This window comes from Lactuca sativa, chromosome 5 (assembly GCF_002870075.4).
Source record: "Lactuca sativa cultivar Salinas chromosome 5, Lsat_Salinas_v11, whole genome shotgun sequence".
NCBI classification, from domain to species: Eukaryota; Viridiplantae; Streptophyta; class Magnoliopsida; order Asterales; family Asteraceae; genus Lactuca; species Lactuca sativa.
This window is the reverse complement of record NC_056627.2, coordinates 277,903,702-277,924,267: the sequence shown is the minus strand read 5'-3', so window position 1 is coordinate 277,924,267 and position 20,566 is coordinate 277,903,702. Positions and strand designations below refer to the sequence as shown.

The 20,566-nt window shown below is 32.0% G+C and overlaps 2 protein-coding genes and 2 long non-coding RNA genes across 4 annotated transcripts; all 4 read right to left on the bottom strand.

The window, feature by feature from the left end:
* Positions 1–360: 360 nt before the first annotated feature.
* Positions 361–1,226, bottom strand: LOC111904486 (uncharacterized). Its single transcript, XR_002854556.2, has 2 exons — positions 740–1,226; positions 361–603 (listed from the first exon to the last, which is right to left on the bottom strand). It is a non-coding gene; the product is annotated as an uncharacterized LOC111904486 (long non-coding RNA).
* A 6,914-nt stretch (positions 1,227–8,140) lies between these two features.
* LOC111904496 (uncharacterized) lies at positions 8,141–8,449 on the bottom strand. The gene has a single exon (XM_023900251.1). It carries the CDS (start codon positions 8,447–8,449, stop codon positions 8,141–8,143), a length of 309 nt encoding a protein of 102 aa, XP_023756019.1.
* Positions 8,450–17,794: 9,345 nt separating this feature from the next.
* Positions 17,795–18,232, bottom strand: LOC111904497 (uncharacterized). Its single transcript, XM_023900252.1, has 2 exons — positions 17,887–18,232; positions 17,795–17,802 (listed from the first exon to the last, which is right to left on the bottom strand). Exons 1-2 carry the CDS (start codon positions 18,230–18,232, stop codon positions 17,795–17,797), a joined length of 354 nt encoding a protein of 117 aa, XP_023756020.1.
* A 753-nt stretch (positions 18,233–18,985) lies between these two features.
* Positions 18,986–19,618, bottom strand: LOC111904487 (uncharacterized). The gene is made up of 2 exons (XR_002854557.3): positions 19,356–19,618; positions 18,986–19,287 (listed from the first exon to the last, which is right to left on the bottom strand). It is a non-coding gene; the product is annotated as an uncharacterized LOC111904487 (long non-coding RNA).
* Between the last annotated feature and the right edge of the window lie 948 nt (positions 19,619–20,566).

Below are 20,566 nucleotides of genomic sequence, written 5' to 3'. Positions count from 1 at the left end.
ATCTTTTAAGATTCGAAAAGAACACACCAAAGATACTAAGAACATCTATTTGTGGGTTCCTTGTTGACTTGATAATTCTCAAATATCAAAATCGAATATCCGAAATCAAATTACGTAAGAATTACATTCTATAAGAATATTTTATACGACAAATAATAAAACAAACTTTAGTGATTTTAAAAAAAGCAGGTGATCAAACTATTATATTTCAACCAAAAAATAATTATGGATAAAGCCTTTTAGTCTGTTATCTAAATCAAAGTCTCCAAAAAATAATTATGGATAAAGCCTTTTAGTCTGTTATCTAAATCAAAGTCTCCATGAACAATTTTCATAATTATTAAATTATCAGAATGAATATGATCTAAAAAGTGCAAATCATATATAAACGACTTCTAAATCTAATTAAAACAATTAATAACAAATGTAATTAAAATGAAACGATAAGTAAAAAAGGAGAAACATTACTGGTATGCCTTTTTGTTCTAAAAAGTTAGCCACATTTCAATTTATTAGTCGAATACATCTTTACAATTTATGCTCCAATTGTTCCACTTGAAATACTTACCATAAAGTTTAATGTGGTTATGATTCATCGCTTACCTGTAAATATAAATAAAACAATTATTAATAAATGTAATCCCCAAACCAATCAGGTTGCATAAAAATGAACAAAAATTGAAATTGTAAATAAAAAAAATATATTGTGAAGAAGCATAATATATCATTCATCGTAGACCTGTTGCTCCATCATCAACACCGAAATTTGACATATTTCTACAAAAAAAACACACCGATAATAAGAGAAATAGCCATAAAAGAGAATTTGTAGTCATTTGGGGATTGTGGATTCGTGCGTTTTCCTTTGCATTTGCGATGGGCATTTAATAAATTAAATATTTTACAATTAAAACCCCAAAAAAACAATTGAATCGAAAGATAATGGAAAAAAAAAACTAGATTCATATCTTGGTTATTAGATAGAAGACGTTGCACATTCCAAGAAATAGACAAATTTGATCAGTCAAGCACAACAATTGACATCTATTGTAGTGGCCACCGGTAGGAATATATACATGGGCCGTTTATAAAATATCATCGCCGCCGCCACCAACGTGAGTTGGAACATCAAGGATTTCATGGACGAGATCTTTGCTGAAGATGAAGATGAGAGGAGGAGAACCAATAAGGATAACTCCCGGAGGAATTGGTCGATCCGATTTTATATATAGATTATTACGCTTAATGATAATTAAGATATTCATAAATAATTGCCTAGTGTAAAGGGATTTAATTTGGAAAAGAATCAAATTAATTAAATTAAAAATATTAATTGAAATATAATATTATAAAATTCCATTTTTAAAATGATTGACTAGTATTGATTCCTACAACCATATAATAGATAGTTAGAACATATAAACCTACCTCTTTCGAGCTAGGTTCATTTGTTTAAAGTAAGTATTGTGTTATTTTATGCATAAATGTGGACCAATCAAAATTAAACAAAAAATTAAATAAATAAATAAGGGTAATTTAGTAATTTGTTTAGTAACTTCCAAAATTAATCCCTATAATCATGGTATTGACCTAATATCTCCAATTTAAATCTCGTTCCCGATCTGCAAAATTAGAATGAACTACAAAATCGATCTTGAGTTCTACAAAAATCGATTGCCATCGCCATCTCCAACTCCAACAAGTCGACCGACTATTAGATTCGTGATTAATGATTTATACATATGTCCGATTAGCCGCATCTCTCTCTCTCTCTCTCTCTCTCAATCGCTCATCTCTCGGCCACAATCGAAAACCCTAGACATCTTCTTATCTATCTCTGTTGATCGGTAAGTTTGCTGAATTTCTCAGTTCGATTTTGTTTGCAACTTTCTTTACTAGTTGTTTGATTGACCGACTATCAATTGCAGGTATTTCAATTTCTTTTCTTGTCCTTGCTTCGATCATAACCCTTTCTTCTCCCTTCTTATTTTTATTTCTTTTTTTGGATTCATAAGGATGAATTCATTGATGTTGTTGATCTGTGGTGGTATCTAGAGGTGTTTGATGGACAAGAATGAGGAAGATGGTGCTTGTTGATGGCATTACACATAACATTGAATGCAAAATGGAGAATCGACAATTGATATGGCCTGTTAGTGGTTTGATGGTAGCAGAACTAGGGTTCGTGAGAAGATGATCTGCAGACTAACGACATAAGGAAGATAAAACGTTGAGGCAATAAAGATCGAGTCTCTGATGTAAACTCTCTTTCGCTGGAACACCACCAAATCGACGTCGCCACAGCCTCCTAAAATCAAACCCTCCATCTGTCTAAATCGATTGTAGGTATTTCAATTTCTTTTCTTGTCCTTGCTTCGATCATAACCCCTTCTTCTCCCTTCTTTTTATTATTATTTTTTTGGATTCATAAGGATGAATTCATTGATGTTGTTGATCTGTGGTGGTATGTAGAGGTGTTTGATGGACAAGAATGAGGAAGATGGTGTCTGTTGATGGAATTACACGTAATATTGAATGCAAAATGGAGACTCGACAATTGATATGGCCTGTTAGTGGTCTGATGGTAGCAGAGCTAGGGTTCGTGAGAAGATTCCGTGTTGGTGTAGTGACAAAGGCAGGAGTGTCCCTCTCTTTAAAACCTTGCACATGATTCCACCCTACTTGACTTCTTATTTGTATCTGATGAAGGGTGGTGATGATGGATGGTTATGATGGGTGGTAATGGTGGGTTCTAGTTGTGTCAATTACATGTTAAATTTTTGATTCACTACCCAACTTATCAGTTTGACAAAGGCAAAAGTGTCTCTTTAATTTTGTTAATGATATTTGTTGCTTCTGCTTATTTTAGGGCTTGATTCACTACCCAACTAATCAGTTTGATTTTCCAATGGGGTTGTACAAGACTATAAGTTCCAATTTTGTTGGAATCACAAATTCAAATTCTGTTGGAATCACAAATTTTTCCTCATGATCTGTTGGAATCACAAATTCCCATTCTGTTGGAATCATAAATTCCAAATAGTGATCAATTCGGTTGGAATGGAATCACGAATTCCAATTCTGTTGGAATCACAGAAGTTGATGCTTGAAGAACGGACCACAAAATTGAAAGTGATTATAAGCAACATTATTCTTTTAGAATGTATTAGTGTCGTTGTTAGATTTTGATGTTTTCTTACCCGTTTTGAAAGTTTTTTTAGTATTATTCTTTAACAATAAATATAATTCTTAACAATTGTTACCCGCATTCTATAAGAAATAATGTATTTTTAGTTTTTATCCTTCAATTGAATTTTTAAGAATTTTTGTTATTCTACAAGAATTTTTAAAGTCGTGATCAAGAAATAGGTTCAAGAATATTTTTATTATTTATGGTTCAAGAATATTTTTATTTTTGAATATACCCATAAACATATTCTGCCAGAATGTCTGAATTAAAAGAATTAGAATTGTTTTTTTTTATGTTCTTTTGCTTACATTTTATTTTATTTTATTTATATTTATTTTATTATTTAGATTTAATTTGACATTTTTTTTAAACATATTGTTTAATGTTTTTTACATTTAGTTCGTTTATATTCTTTTGATGTCTTTTTGAATAATTTTTTCAAGTTTTTTGACGTGTTGTTTCAATACATTTTAATTTTTTTGACGTTTTGTTTGCTTACATTTTTGAAAATAGTTTTTGTGAAAAATGTAGAAAAGTTCGTTAACTGTGAATATTATTAACATAGTTAAGTATACTTTTTTTAATAGGGTTAATAGATAGGTTAACCGAAATTCAAAAACAGGTTTCAAGTTATACAATGACTAACTGAAAACTATATAACTCGAAAACAAACAAAACTTCTAAAAATACAAAATGAATTCGAAAACGTTGACAAATGTATTTGAGTTATAAGAATTCTGATTAACATTTTCCATTCGAAACAAAATGTAAACAAATTTCTAAAACTAAAAAAATTTGAACTTGAAGCTATTGACATTCCTTTCAAATTCCGTTTAGCGTATACAATAAAACCTTATTAAAATAAATAATTTTATACCTAATATGTGTTAATCATATTCACATTTAACAAACTTTTTTATATACTTTATAAAAGAAATATTTATAAAAAGCTTTACAAAAATATAAAAAAACAAAAGATCAAAAAAAATATTAAAAAATATATTCGAATAAAACATCAAAAAAAACTAGGAAAATTATTCAAAAAAACGTCAAAAAATGTAAACGAACAAAATATATAAAACATTAAAAAAATATATATATTCGAATAATTTTTTAAAAAATAAAACATAAATCATAAAAAATATAAATAAATAAAATTAAATGTAAGAGGAAAATATAAAAAATTAAACAATTATATATATATATATATATATATATATAATAATAATAATAATAATAATAATAATAATAATAAAAATATAAAAGTAAGGGTAAAATGGTTTTAAGTAGACTAAGAATGTACAGTGCAATTTCTTTAATCCATAGAGATGCATCTTATTAAATTTTCAAAGGTTGGAATGAAAGTACGAATTTGACCAAATCACAGGAACCAAAACTATAATTTACTCTAAATAGAAAGGATGATCTTTTAATGTTGAAAATAATGAAACATCGGGTAGTTCGGACTTGAAATCCAAAGACACTACCGACGTACACAATAAAATTATGAAAACACAAAAAAAAGTTACCAAAGTCGAAGTATATCATGATATAAGAGCATAACACCTTGCTATTTTCAGGATTTACCTGATAAATCTAAACATGTAGGAGATATGAAGTGATTTTTGTAGAGGGGCATATGCAAATGGAAAAGAAACTCATTTTATATAGTGACCGAAATCTGAAATACTCTAATTTCTGGCCTGAATGATGATTTCAGTAAATGGCAAAAATTTAGGTCACATATAATCATTCTAGAACATGGGTAGTTTTGTGCATATTTTTTATATTACTATTGACTCTTGAGGTTTTTTAACCTAGTAAAAGATGACTATGGATTGAATTCATATATAGCTTGTCAGTTAAAGCGTAATGTCCAAAGGATTTACATAAAAATTTCAACAGTGTAGACAACATTATTAAATAAAATTAGAAATCACTAAATTTTTCAATATTAATAACTACCAAAAACACCATAAACAACAAGAATAAATAAAACATGAGAATTAAAAGTAGTACCGGAAAAGTTTATTTAAAAGAAAAAAATTGTTGAATGTGAGTTTTTCAAACAAATGTTGAGGGTTTTTTTTTTTGGTCTAAAACAAAAAGATTGCCGTTAAACCTACTATGGAAAATGACTTAGGAGGGTAACTACCTCTTATCTGTGTTCACATATTGGCAACTTCTTCTTTTTTGTACATAATAAAACAACAAACTTGTTTTAACTGTTTAAATTACACCAATATTACCGGCTAATACCTGTTTTAACCGGTAACTCAAAGAGAAAATGACTTAGGAGGGTAACTACCACTTATCCGTGTTCACATATTGGCAACTTCTTATTTTTTATACATAAGAAAGCAACTAACTTGTTTTAACTGTGTAACATCCCAAAAATCATGACCAAAAATTTCGTTTTTAATTTAATACTAAAACCATAATTGTCAAACCATTAATTTAATACTCTGGCATCGGGCCCCGCTCGACATCAGGCCCCGCTTGGCATCGAGCCCCGCTCGGTATACAGATCTGTCTCTCGTAGGTCCCGTATGTCTTCGGGCCTCGCCCGCTAAACACATACAATCATATAACATGCTAACACATAAATAAACATACTCTACTGTATCCTTATCCTAAGAAACATACTCTAATAATAATGAGATACAGAACATCGTCCGTACTCAGCTAGTGATGAGATACGTGGGACCTCGCTCACACTCACCTCCCTACCAGGCACACATAAGTATCACACAGACAATAAGTATAATCTAACATGCAAACATTCCTCGGGCACCCGCCCGACATCGGACCTTGGTTTGGAATAACATACTAGCATACAATGCCTAGGGCTAACCCCTGGGTCTTCCTACTCATAGACTATATGGGTTGACATTGTGGCCTTAGACACATTCACACAGTGAGGAGACTCACCTTGCACTGCTGAAGCCTTGGCTGGAACTAGCTAAGTACGGACGAAGTTCCGTATCTCATTATTAGCAGAATATGTTTCTTAGGACATGGATACAGTAGAGTATATTTCTTTATGTGTGGCCTAAGAGAGACAGATCTGTATACCGAGCGGGACTCAATGCCAGACGTGGCCTGATGTCGGGCGGGGCCCGATGCCGGAGTATTAAATTAATGGGTTGACAATTATGGTTTTAGTATTAAATTAAAAACAAAATTTTCGGTCATGATTTTTGGGATGTTACAAAGTTAAAACAAGTTAGTTGCTTTCTTATGTACAAAAAATAAGAAGTTGCCAACATGTGAACACGGATAAGAGGTAGTTACCCTCCTAAGTCATTTTCCCTTTGAGTTACCGGTTAAAATAGGTATTAACCGGTAATATTGGTGTAATTTAAAACAGTTAAAACAAGTTAGTTGCTTTATTATGTACAAAAAAGAAGAAGTTGTCAATATGTGAACACGGATAAGAGGTAGTTACCATCCTAAGTCATTTTTCCAACCTACTAAAAGGCCAAACTAGAAAAAATTAATATATATATATATATATATATATATATATATATATATATATATATATATATATATATATATATATATATATATATATATATATATATATATATATATAAAAGTTCTTTCCCAGAAAAAAAAACATTGAGACTTAATTCGAAAAAAACTCAATACATATGATCACCTTTATGCTAACTTTTCACACCACTTTGTTCATTTTGATCCATCAATTTCTCAAAACTCTAAATTGTAAATTGTAAAATTTTCTTATTTACTATTATGAGATCTATAAAATGGTGGAACAAGTATATATAATTAGTGGAAAGATCATCAACAAGTAATTGTATTCCAAGTAAAAGTGTTACATGGTCATTTGATCACTTTGACTTATAATTATCTGTTTCTATGTTTTTCGGTTTATTAGGTGTTAACTTGTTATTATGGTCAAATAAGAACAATGCGTTAAATTGTGCGACTTTTAGTGATTTTTTTTCTTCAGTTTATTATGATAACATGTTGAACTGATAATAAGTGATCACAATGGTCGTGGTGGAAATTGTTCTCAAAATAAGGTGGCTTTAATGGAAAGAAGTAAAGTATATGTTGTTAAACCGTAAAATTAGCAAAATATAAAGTCATTGTAGAAAAAAGTTGTATTAAATAAAGAATTTCAGTCACCCCTATCATTTATAAAGTATAATGATTGGATCAACTAATTTATAAGTAGAATAAAGTTCTCTTTTAAGCATAATTTGACTATGATACCTATTACAAAAAATAGTTTGCATTGCCTTCATGGATGTATAAAAAATAACGATATGATTTTGGCTACTTAAACCATTAGGGAACAACCAAATGGTTAATATCCGAAAGAAAACACTGTGCATTACAAAAAGCTAAAAAGTATTTGAAAAAACCTACAAGAGGATAGATTTTATGAATATAAAATGAGGGGGTGTTTTTGCTAATTTCAAAAGATCAAGGTGCCAAATGAATCTCCCTAAGAGTTAGTTACTGTGGCTAAACGGAGGTTGCATCCATATTCATAATGTGATTTCTTGTAATGTCAACTAAACTTCGTTGTCTAATTTCCTTAAACCCTAATTATAATCCATCATCAATTGCAACTCCAGGATCAGTGAAAATGGTTGAATTGGTAATAATAATGAGTCAGAACTTATATTTAATACCATGCAGGTCAAGAGCTTTAATCGTGGATTATGCTCACGGAATATGCAGAAAAACGGACAGATTAATAGTGCTCTCAAAGTGTTTGGTGAAATGCCTCAACGAAATGTTGCTTTTTGTGATTACAGTTCATGTACTCTTATGCGTAACAACTAACAAGAACGAGATTGATTAAGCATGTGGAATGTGTTTGAAATCACCTGAGAAAAATTCAGTTTTCTGGAAAGGAAGACACAGAGGTTCCAAAAGTTTTTTACATTTTACCGATCAGGAGTCACCACCTCATCCTCCCCCTCCACAGCCACAGCCACCGCATCCTCCCCCTTCACAGCCGCCCCCACCGCCACCGCATCCACATCCATTGCCATCACTAGCGTTCAAAATTATAGCGGCTGTAGCTGCAGAAAATGCAGCTCCTCCATCGGAAGTAGTGGTTGCACCTATTTCACGGCGACGATCAGTCCGGAGTGGTGGAATTGTGATTTTCTCTTTCCAATCACTGGAATTACAGAGACAATAGAGACAACACAAGACGATCGCTGCTGCAACAACTGAAACGCAAACTATGAGAACGATATCGTATGTCTCCATCTTTTTCTGATTTCTGAATAAAAAACTATCTGGTTTGTTATCGAATTTATAGTATACTATTAGCCTATTAGGTTGTAATGAAGTTCATTTGGAGGAAGAGAAGTGGAAAGGAAGGAGAACTTCTCTGAAATATTCAATTTTCAAAATGTTTTTAAAATTAAAGAGGTACAATTCTTACTTCACCAGGTACAAGTAATAAATGAATTTGTTAAACATACATTTATCATTATTCTTTTAAAACGTAATTTTACTGTGATATCAATTGGAATAAATAAAGAAGCGTGATAGCTTCTTTTATCATTCAAAAATGTGAAAGAAAACCTAAAACTTCATTACAAATTAAAATCGACATGATGCGGGTAGTTGTTTTATTAGGGATTAGGGAACACCCAAATTAGCCCATGTCTTTAACACCTAGAACTCAATAAGATCGAGGTTGGATAAAAACTAGACAATCTTGGTCTAAAACTAACAAATAGTTTTTTCCTTTCATGTTATTATCATTCATTTATAAATATTGCTAATATTTGTTATGAACTTGCAGTCAAGGATGCACATATATGCAAAATTGCAAAGTGTCTCATGCGTATGGCCATCTTACTTGTCTAGAATTTGATGTTTGTTATTGTGAACCAGGTTTTGAAAACTCAACCAAGACTAAACCGGTCGTCTTACCGGTTCGATGGTTCAATTAGTCCAACCGATTGGACCGGTTTCAAAAACGGGAAAACCGGATGATGTGATACTTACATTATTATTAATTTTAATTATATAAAGTTACAAAAAAATGAAAAAATTAATATTTTTTAAAATTTTCGGTTTTTACCGGTTCAACCGGACCGGTTTTTACCGGTTCACAAAGCAAACGGTTTTTTGGCCTTTAAGAATCGGTTCCGGGACCGGTTCCCCCAGTTGAACCGGCCGGTCCGGATTTCAACATATGGATTGTGAATAAGAATATTGTTATGTTTTAATAGTGGCCTGAATGAACTCTACCAGAGAAGATGCCTCGATCACATATATGAAGCGATAACGCTAGCCGATGATGCCAACCGAATGGACTCACAAAAGAGCCAAATATTTAGTAACATATATAAATAAAAAGAAGAATGGGTAGCTCATACTAATAAAAAACAAAAAGAGGCATAAAGTTGGATTCGTGGTGTGGATGCGGAGATTGATAAGATTAAGGCAAAAACTAAATTGTCTTGCAGATATTCTTAGATTTAGAGGACGATTTTAATTAATGTAAAGAGAATTTGTATTGTTTTGGTTTAACTTATGTTTACAATGTTATTCTATCGTTTGTATCGTTCTGGTTTAGGTTATGAAAATATAAAGTAGTGACAATCATAATATTTTTTAGTTCCTTGTTATACAAAATATAGAAAGTAATCAAAAGCACATATATTGCACAAGTGTGTACATATAAATATTCGGCACAACAATTTATTATAATAAAGAAAGAGCTCCCCAAAAAATACAAGTCATCCTAAATCTAAAGGTCATAGCGGTTGCTACTGCTACCGACGGTATAAGCAAGTAATGGTTAGACAACAACTGTAGTAAATCTCTTAAGAGTCTCCGTTGCGATACCCCTCAACCAACACAAATTTTGTAAGACAGTGCGGTAAGCATGTATGTGTCCATTAGTCGATGTCATATGGATCCGGAGTTTTAGGGACTTCATCTTGAAATATATGAATTTTCCCTTCATGTTTAAGCATTGAGAAACAGCCTCCTGAAACAAGCTTGTCGTATATGTTCAAAGTTATGTTGTCCAACCATATGTCACAAACCGAATATCTCGCGACCATGTTGACCAAGAAGACGAAGACCATGCCACTGGATTAGCTTGTCATTGGGTTTAAAAGGGGGAGACCTAGGCCAAGAGCATTGTTTGTTTAGTTGTTGTCGTCTGACCGATTTGTTGAAGAGCTTGACAATGAAAGGAACCGTAGCGAGATAGACACAACTGGTTGGGGGCTAGCGTCGCTTCCATGTGTAGTTTGGGAGGGATGATATAGAGGTTTTATGGGGGACATTGATACGCCACACGGACAAGAAATATTTCCGAACTTGAGTATGTGACACATAGCTCGTCTAGTACCCAATAGCGTTGACATTTATATGAAAATAAACTTGGTCAACTAAAAAAAATATACAAATTAAAGAATGAATAATTATGAAATCAGTAAACTCACTAGATCAACCTTCCATCATAGTTTTGTAATATTAGGACAACCAACACTCCCGGACGCATAAGAATCCCAATCGTTTTCCGATAATAATTAACAAAAAGTGGGTGACATGATCGCCCACCGTGATGACTAGGTATTTGAAGAATGAGAAACTTGAAGAGGCTATTAAGATTTAGGGTTAATGTCATTCAAACCCAACAACTATTTGTTTTGGTTTATTTGATCATTTTATGTTTTTTTTTGACATTCTAATTTAGCAAACTTTCAAAAATGATATCAAAAATACTATTATAAGAGAAGGTGTCATATGATGGTTATGTCTATGTGACATGCCACCTAGCACTAGCATCAGGGTCCACGTTCCACCGACATCAGTTCATAATTTTTTAGAGATGACAAAACTGTAAAAATGGTCTCAATGGTATGCATTTTTCCGAGGTTTAGTACAAACCTCAACTTTTTTGGCTTCATGGTTCTTTTGGTCATGTTTTTATGTGGTTTTAGTCCCACTAAAAACTAAAATTACTGCAATACCCTTATGTATTTATTTTTTTGTTTTTCTTTCATTCTTTATCTATTTAAATAATTAAAAATAATAAAACTCTCTCTCTCTCTCTCTCTCTCTCTCTATATATATATATATATATATATATATATATATATATATATATATATATATATATATATATATACACAAACAATACAAATCACCCGATTCATCTTCTTTATCCATCTTTCCCATTTTGCATTCGAAAACATACTTGCAATCATTCTTGGATCAAGGTTTTGTAACAATTTTTTTGAAGATTTCTTCATTATGTGAGCAGATTTGGTGGAATCGTGGTTTTTACCCGAAGGGCGCGATGAAGGGGTTTAACCGGACCTTTGACGGTGTGGGCAATGAAGTTTTCTAGATTAAAGCACGAAAATGCATTTAGAGAAAATCAACATGTGTTTGTTCCTTTTGCATTCGATACATTTGGTTGTCTCGCACCAGAGGCGGTGAAGCTCCTTAATAGAGTCCAACGGGTTATGCATTCTAATGTCATATCTCCTAGATCCACAAATGTTGTTTTCAAAAGAATTGGTTTTGTCATCCAGAAAGGGCTAGCGGCGCAGCTTGTTGCCCGTTTGCCTTCAATCGATATGTATTGAACTTTTGTGGAATTTTAATTTTATGACTCTCAGGACTTCCATTGAAAAAAAAATAATAAATAAAAAAATAAACACTTAAGAGATTTAATCGCAATTTATAAGGTTTATTCTTCGTCGGTGTGGATTTAAGAAAAGGGTTAGTCAAGAACTCTAAAAACACGAGAAATGATCAGGTTTTCTTCTCTTCGTCTTATTCTGGGGTGTGCGATTAACAGTTAATAATTTATCAAGAACTCTTGATTCGAACAGAGAGGGAATCTATGAGGAATCAAAGGGGGGAAGGGATTTTGTTTGTGTAATCTTGGTATAATGGTTTGACTTGAGGAAGAAGGCAATGGATATCATTGACTGTTAACATTCCGACAAGATGAAGTTGCCAAAGCCTTCCTCCTTGTGTTGGAAAGGGCTGGAGTTTCCAGAGCATCGTTCTTCTCCGATTATTCGAGTTCTTTGACAAGTTAAACTCAACAAGAATCGAAAGTATGTCCTTTATCTCTTTCTTAGTTCCAGTCAAATTAGTGACATGAATCCATCTTCATGGACGATAATTTCAGAATTTCGAATAAGCTCTCCAACAATATCCATCAATGGCTTCTAGGAATAAAATTTTGTATTTGGATATATATAATATAACCCATGAATTTGTGTAACCCAAATTAGGAAAATATGGTTTGTAATCAGTTGTCACACTTTGAAGCCCTGTTAGGATGTAAAGCAATGACAGATTAAGAGTTAGGGTTTATCAAGAACTATTGATTATAAGCCATGAATATGTTGACTATTATGTTGAGATACAGGGATAATGAAGATGGCAAAGAACAAAACTTGTTTTCAGACCGACTGGGCAATTTAGGTCCTGTTTGACAGTCGCTGACTGAGAAAGTGATGATTGGAAAAATTCTGTTTGGGTAAGAAATTCTGAAACCATGTTGTTTGATTGTACATCTGACTAAACCAAAAAGAGATTGAACCAAAAGAACATAAAATCAAAGAACACAATGGAACTCTTAAGATATTTCATATTTTGGAAACTTTTGAAGTCAAATATGGCTTAAAAGCTTTCGCTAACAGAGGAAGTGAAGAACCAAATTGATGATTGCAGAAGTTGATAATCTCGAGCATCGGCCTTAACAAGTGAAACTTTACTACAACTCGAAACAACAAAAAGAAAATGGAGTCTGAGTCCCTCTCGTGAAACAATGGAGATCGATGGTGAATTTAAAATCAAAACTACATATCGAGGAATTGAGGGGTAATAAAGAGTAGTAGGGGTGTTCCTTTTAAAACAATTTTGGACTTTAACTTTTTTAAAAAGTTAAAATAATCCAAAAATATTTGATAAAATAGAAAAGTTTTTTTTTTAAATCAACTTTTTGCCATGAATAAAAAAAGTTTTTTTTAAAAGTCATAAAATCTCATCTTTTTGTGACTTTTGGCTTTTAACTCTTACAATCTTAAAAGCTAAACCAAACACATTTTAAAAACCTCATTTTAATAAAAAATATTTTTATAAAAAATCTTTAAGTTAAAACCAAATGGCTTATAGCTCATCGGTATTAGGTGTTGTCATCCCTTTTGGAGTTTGAGAGTTCAAGTTTTATTGGAGACATAAGTGAAATTAAAAGTAGTTTAGAAGCAGAACATATTTGCCGTTCTAAAAAAAAGGAAATTCCAAACACACCCGTTATTGCAAAGTGTTATTGAAGAAAATAAATATCTCGATAAAATATTGACGGATTTGCAAGAAATCAATTAGGGGCGAAGAAGATGAGCAACTATAAAATAGAGGAATAGTTGGGGTAAAAAATGATTAATATAAAATGTGTTTCTTTTTATATTTTAAGACTATTGAAAAATCAATATAGCCCACGGTAGAATGATATGGCTTATTCTTGCCACATAGGTTGAACCATGTTTTCCTTGGACAAAATTGTAAAAATGGTCCCTGTGTTATGTCAAAACTAGCATGTTTGGGCCAAAACGGTTTTGGCTAGCATCAATGGTCCAAAAGTTTCATTTTCTTGCAAGTTTGGTCCAATTTGGTTTGAATTTTTTTGGAAAGACGATTTTGCCCTTATTATTTAATTTTTCAATTTTGTTTTATTACCAACAATTAAAAATAAAACAAAATAAAATAAAATACCCTCTCTCTCTCTCTCTCTCTTTCGTTTCTTTCTTACGACTGTCCAAAGAAGAAGAACGAGTGGTTGTCACCGGCCTAGGCTGCCCCTCCGCCTCCCTCCGGTCAGGTAGCACCACCCCGAACACCCGATTCGATCGTAGCTACTCTCCCTTTGAACCTAGACAGATGCAACGAGAGAAAGGAGATCGATATCTGAAGTTTGGGTTTCTTGACGATTAGGGTTTCTTGGCGGCTAGGGTTTTCAGATGGAGGGTTTCATGACTGGAAATCGAGGGGAAGACACTTCGGATCGATTTTCCTCGGCTGTTAAGCCTCCGACGAGGTGGTTGTCATCGATCAAGGGGGTCATCGATCCTCTAGATACAGACTGAACATATCTGAAGGAGACGAGCATGGTGATGGGGTGTAGCAGTGACGAGAAGAACAAGATAGAGGGACATGTTTGGCATCTGATTCAAACACCGATTCAGAGAAGAACAAGAGAGAGGGACATGATTGGCATTTGATTCAATAATTGGAAAGGACGCAAAAATTTCTAGGTTTTAAATCGTAATCCCTTTCATCTATAAATCGTAATCTCTTTAACTTGCACTGATTTAGGGTATACGGTGTCTGCGATTCAGGGAGGGGGATAAAAGGGGTGCAGTTTACCTTCATCTTTATGTTTATTGAGTTGTTTGTGTGCTTGTGGGTTTGAGTTGGGCAATTCATAGAAGAAATTGTTTCCGATGGTGGTGATGGCAGTTCATCAGAAATCGATTTCTTAGTTCGTGAATATGATGTTCTTGTTCTTGAACTCAGGAAAAACCGAGTGTTCTTGAGATTCATATACATATATGAGTGTGTATGTGTTTAGTCTATTCGACTTCATACAATGAATTGAACAAAATTGATAAAAGTTAGGGTTCTTCATTTTAAAAATCCACTACTAGATCTGTATTAATTTTCTTTGTAAAGAGAGAGATAGAGAGAGAAAGAGAAAGAGAGAGAGAGAGAGAGTATTTTATTTTTTTATTTTTAATTGCTTTTTAATTACTGATAATAAAATAAAAATGGAAAATTAAAATATAAGGGCAAATCCGTCATTATAAAAAAGTGCATAGGAAATTGGACCAAACTCGCAACAAAACGAAACTATTGGACCATCCTTGCAAGCCAAACCCATTTTGGACCAAAGGTGCTAGTTTTGACGTACCACAGGGACCATTCTTGCAATTTTGTCTTTTCCTTGTCAGCATGTTTACCTACCAAACCAGCAAAAATATGGAATATTAGCCTAATTAAAAGAGTAAATTATACGAATGGTCCCTATGGTTTGTGATAACTTGCGCGTTTGGTCCATAATTTATTTTTTAACTCGGAAGATCCCTATTGTTTGTTTTTGTTACGTGTTTGGTCCATACTATTTGTTTTTGTTACACATTTTGTCAATATCTTACCTAAAAAGATTATTATTTAAATAAAGAAAAATGGTGATGTATGTGAGGTAAGGTGAGGGGGTGGGATTGGGGGTGTATTTATTTAAATAAATCAAAAAATCAAGGGCAAAATAGTCTTTTTAGATAAGACAGAGACCAAACGCATAACAAAAACAAATAAAATTTGGTGTCAAGACTGCCGAGGGAATATTCGTATAATTTACTCTAATTAAAACTTAAAAGGTCATTTACAAGTTTAGTGACCTATAACATAAAAAAACTAATAAAGTTTGGTTTGAATGACATTAACCCTAAGATTTACAATGAAATGGTGGAGAAGAATATATATTCTAATCCCTATTCTAATAAAAGAATAAGTTTAATATCCTATTGACAAATGTCATTCAATTAGGATTCCTCATTAATGTTATATATCACCTATCATGTCACTTGCCAATATATTAATTATCCATTTCAAATTTCAAATTTTAAATTTCCACTCTAATTACATTAAATTAATAATTGATTCCTCATTTTAAATTTCAAAATTTTAATTTTCTCACTTTGATTATATTAAATTAATAACATTAGATTGAAAAATAAAATAAAATTAGTAAAGATTATAAGCTGATATAATTTCACATATTTATTTAAATCATTGATTATAATTCCCTTTATATAACTAAAAAAATATTTCTTAAGTAATAATTTATTTAAAATACTTGATTAATAAATTTGATTTTTTAATATAAAAACTTAATTACTTTTATAACTGTGGTTCTCACGGGTTATAAACTAGTAAATTAATAAAAGAAGGGTTTTTTTGCCACATGTCATATTCATTCAATTTGCCAAATGTTATTTTGTGGTTATTTTGAACTAATTGCTTTTCCACATGTCATTTCATTTTTTTTCTATTTTAATAAATTCCACATAATACTTTAATATAATAATTATAATAAACGTAGTAATAAATGAATATCATTTTCATTAATGGACTTACCTTCTTATTTCAAAATTCTCAAATTAAAGCTCATTAGTTTATTTTGTTTATTTATTTAAATTTCGAAGATAAAAAAATCAATTTTAATAATTCATTATTTTCTTATTTTTTTTTATAAATCTAAAGTTTTTAAATATTTAGACCTTTATATATATATATATATATATATATATATATATATATATATATATATATATATATATATATATATATATATATATATATATATATATATATATTAAGCCATGTAATAAATGAGTATTATAAACAGTGAGTTATAAAACGAGTGATTTTGGTGTTTAAATCGGACTTGTAATCTTTCATTTGGCCTTTTACTTTGGACAAGTTTGCCCTTCCTGTTGAATTTTTGGACAATTTTGTCCTCTTGCACTTTTAGATGATGTCCCTTCATTTGTCGGGGTTGTTGAATTCTGGAGAACTTTGCCCTCCTGCCCCCTGGTGGATGATGTTCCTGTTCTATAAGGCTTCAGGGAGTGGTGCCAAGACTGCCGAGGCCACCACCCCTTCCATATCATCTTCTTCGGTGAACTACGCAAGAGAAAAAGTGAAAAACCCTCTCTACCTCAGCCACTTACCCCCTCCAACTCAGCCTTACACCCTTGCCAAGCCTTTCATTCCTACACTCCCTTCTGCATAAGGAGAATTTCTATGGAATGTAAATGCAAATGGAATCTTCGATCTTGGGTACAAAAGGGTCTGCTATATATGTTGGAAGATTCTACGTAGTTATTTGAAATTAACAAGACATGGTTGTTATTTTTATATACCCAAACTTCGTTGCTATTAAAAAACTTTTACCTGAAAAGGGACAATGTTCACTTCTTTAGGCATGGTGTTTGTGTTATATTGTTTCATGTATATCAGACACCTATGTATGGATTAATTTAAAAAAAAAAAAGTTAAAAATGTTAAAATATTTGAGAACTTTGAATTTATAAGAAAATAAGAAAAATAATGATTTATTATAATAGAAATGTTTTTTTTTTTTTTTTTATCTTTTAAATTTAAACAAATACTAATTTAAATAAATAAAAAAATTAATAAGCTTTAATTTTGAGAATTTTGAAATTAAAATGTAAGTTTATTATTTAAATTGATATCCATTTATTACTATGTTTATTGTAAGTATTATATTAAAATATTATGTTGAATTTAATAAAATAGAAAACTTAAAAAATAACATGTGAAACAAAAAAATTAATTCAAAATAACCATAAAATGATATTTAGCAAATTAAATGAGAATGTAACAAGTAGTAGAAAAAAACTTTCATTTATTAGAAAAAATTATGTGCTCTTATTAAAAAAAAATACTAGTTAAAGATATTAAAACATAAAAGCACGCTCATGAAACTAATAACCATAGTACATTTGATCTTTTATATCATCATTGCTATATTCACATTTAATTCCCTGCAATAATTGAAAGAAATAAAAAACACATATATGAAACAAATTCATAACCATTCTAAAATCAACAACCCCCACATCCACTACCTCCGCATCCGCCTCCACATCCACTGCCACCACATCCACCACCATCACCATCACCATCTCCCCCACATCCACAGCCACCATCATGTTCGTCATGTGTGTTGGATATAGCTGCGGAAAGTGCAGCTCCTGCTAGAATAGCCATAGCCACTCCTCCGTTGAAAGTGGTGTCTGTGCTGGTTTTACCGTTTTCATGGTCACGAGCCCTCGGAAATGGTAGATCTTTGGTTTTCGTTTTCTCATCACTATTACTATTACAGAGAAAAAAACAGACACCACACAAGAGGATCACTGCTACAAAAACAAAAACTGAAAACAAAGCTATCTCAACCATATCATGTGTTTCCATTTTCTCTTTCGGAAGAATATCATGAGAATAAACTGTTTGCTTTGTAATCCCTCGTTTTTATAGCATTAGGTTTCTTATACACACGAATTGAAGAAGTTTATCTTGACATAATGGCTTGACTTGCTTTGCCTATCTATACATTAATTACGGGATTTAGGTTTGGGATATACGTACGTACATGGATATTAATATTATTTAGATACAAAGCATATTTATACTAATCTCAAATTCAAAAAAGGTTTTAAAATTCAAAAGGTAATCTGTTCCTCTATCTCGCAACATTTGAAGGCGAGGTTATGAAGATTACATCATGCGGTTGATATATTGTTCAAATCATACTATTGTTTAATTCTGATTTTGTGCTTTTATATATGGTATAAGTGAAGTTTCTATTTTCGTGTTTTATGTCGGCATATGCTTATAGTTTCCGTTTCCCAATACATGAAAGAGAGTTTCTTTAATTTATACTTTTATAGTATCCTTGCATCTTGAATGTGAGATTAGTATCGTGTGAGTGTTTTGTTTTCCTAAGTATGAAACTAAATTATAACCCGTGTTTATACCGTGAACGTATAAAAAAAAAAGCAGAATTTCGTATATATCCTTGCTAAACATCTAAATATCGTATTTGTCCGGATAAAATTCATAATATCGTATTTGTCATTGCTAATGTTTTTTAATATCATATATACCCAAACCTATTTTTTTTGATAATTTTTATTGATTCATAATTTTTTTTATAATATTAAATCATTATAATTAAAAACCCATTTTAAATAGACAACATTGCCCTCACTTGTAAATTTCAATACAACAATCATGTTCATAGGAGCTTTAAGATCGTAGCTTCCCTATCCCTATCTCATGTTGTTGTAGCTTCCCTGTTAATACTTCCTTTCGATCGCAGGCTCCTATTTGCTTCTATTATCGCATGCAAACGCATCACGCACGCATTAGGTAATCGATTCAACTCTATTCCTATTTCCATCTCTCTAATTTCAATGTTGTTCATCATTAGATTCTCCCCTTCCCTTTCCCATACTGTTTGCCAATACCTACATATTGCTAAGACACCATAAGTAAATGAAATTTTGCTATAACGGTTAAGAATTGAATTGCTTACTGTTATGGTTCTTGTTCTTTAGTGATGAATTTCTTCTTTCCATCTTTATTTACTTCCGCATCTTCTCCTCCTACAAAATTACCAATAACCATCTCTAGAACAACAAAAAGACTCGACAAAATATCGAATTGAAGAAAATACAGTAACTAGATGATGAAGTGGAAATGGCGATATTTTCAAACATGGTTTCATAGGTTTCAAAAGGAAGGTGTGTCTCGTGATATATCTATTGAGTTTTGGATATGGAAGTAGTGGCAGTAAAGCCTTCACATCTTCTTTCCCCTTTTTAAATATTTAATATTTTTTATAACTTGAAAAGAACGCATGTAAACCAAAAATGCATCATAACTTGAAACCAGCACCACATTTGAGACATCCCCAAAATCACGGCCAGAAAAGACCGGGTTGTTTATGCTTTGTTTAAAAATCAGAGTAACATTTTAAATAAAAGTGTTGCGGAATTTGTCCCAAAACAAAATATGATAAAGATTTATCAAAAGCATTTCCATAGAAATGTATTTCATTAAAAGACTTGGGATGTGATGTTCGTACAGATCAAAAGCATAAACAGTACAATATAAGCCTTACTACATTATTTCATATCTACAGGCCTATATCCGTAATCCCTCGTCCAAACATCATATCTATGCTCAAGCGCCTCTACCTGTAATACATAAAACTGAGTGGGTCAGGCTTGGGAGCCTGGTGAGCACATAGGGTTTTCAACCCACAATAAATAAGTTTATTAATTTCATCAATCAACAATAACTCGATTACCCGTTCCCGTTATCCTCACTTTACGTCCCTAAACACCTATCATAAGGGACCTAGCCTAAGGATCATCATCGGGACGGACACTACTGCTAAGGGGATTCCTCAGCAATAAATGTCCTAAAGGCAACCATGTAGGGGATGGAGTACACCGGTAAACACATCGTTCACAAACACCTACAGGTTGCGAGCCTGCTAGTGTTCCACTGGACTGTCTAGAAGAGTCCGTGGTCATCATCCATACTCCGCTTGATGACAGAATCAACAACATCAACATCGAGGCCTCTCATCATTCTATCACACATCACCTATTACATCTACCCATGTTTTACCCCAACATTTTCGTAGATATAAAATACATATACAGTTTAAATCATTGAAAACATGTATAACAATGTTCATCCAGCATAGATAGCAAGTATTCAGATAATATGCACACA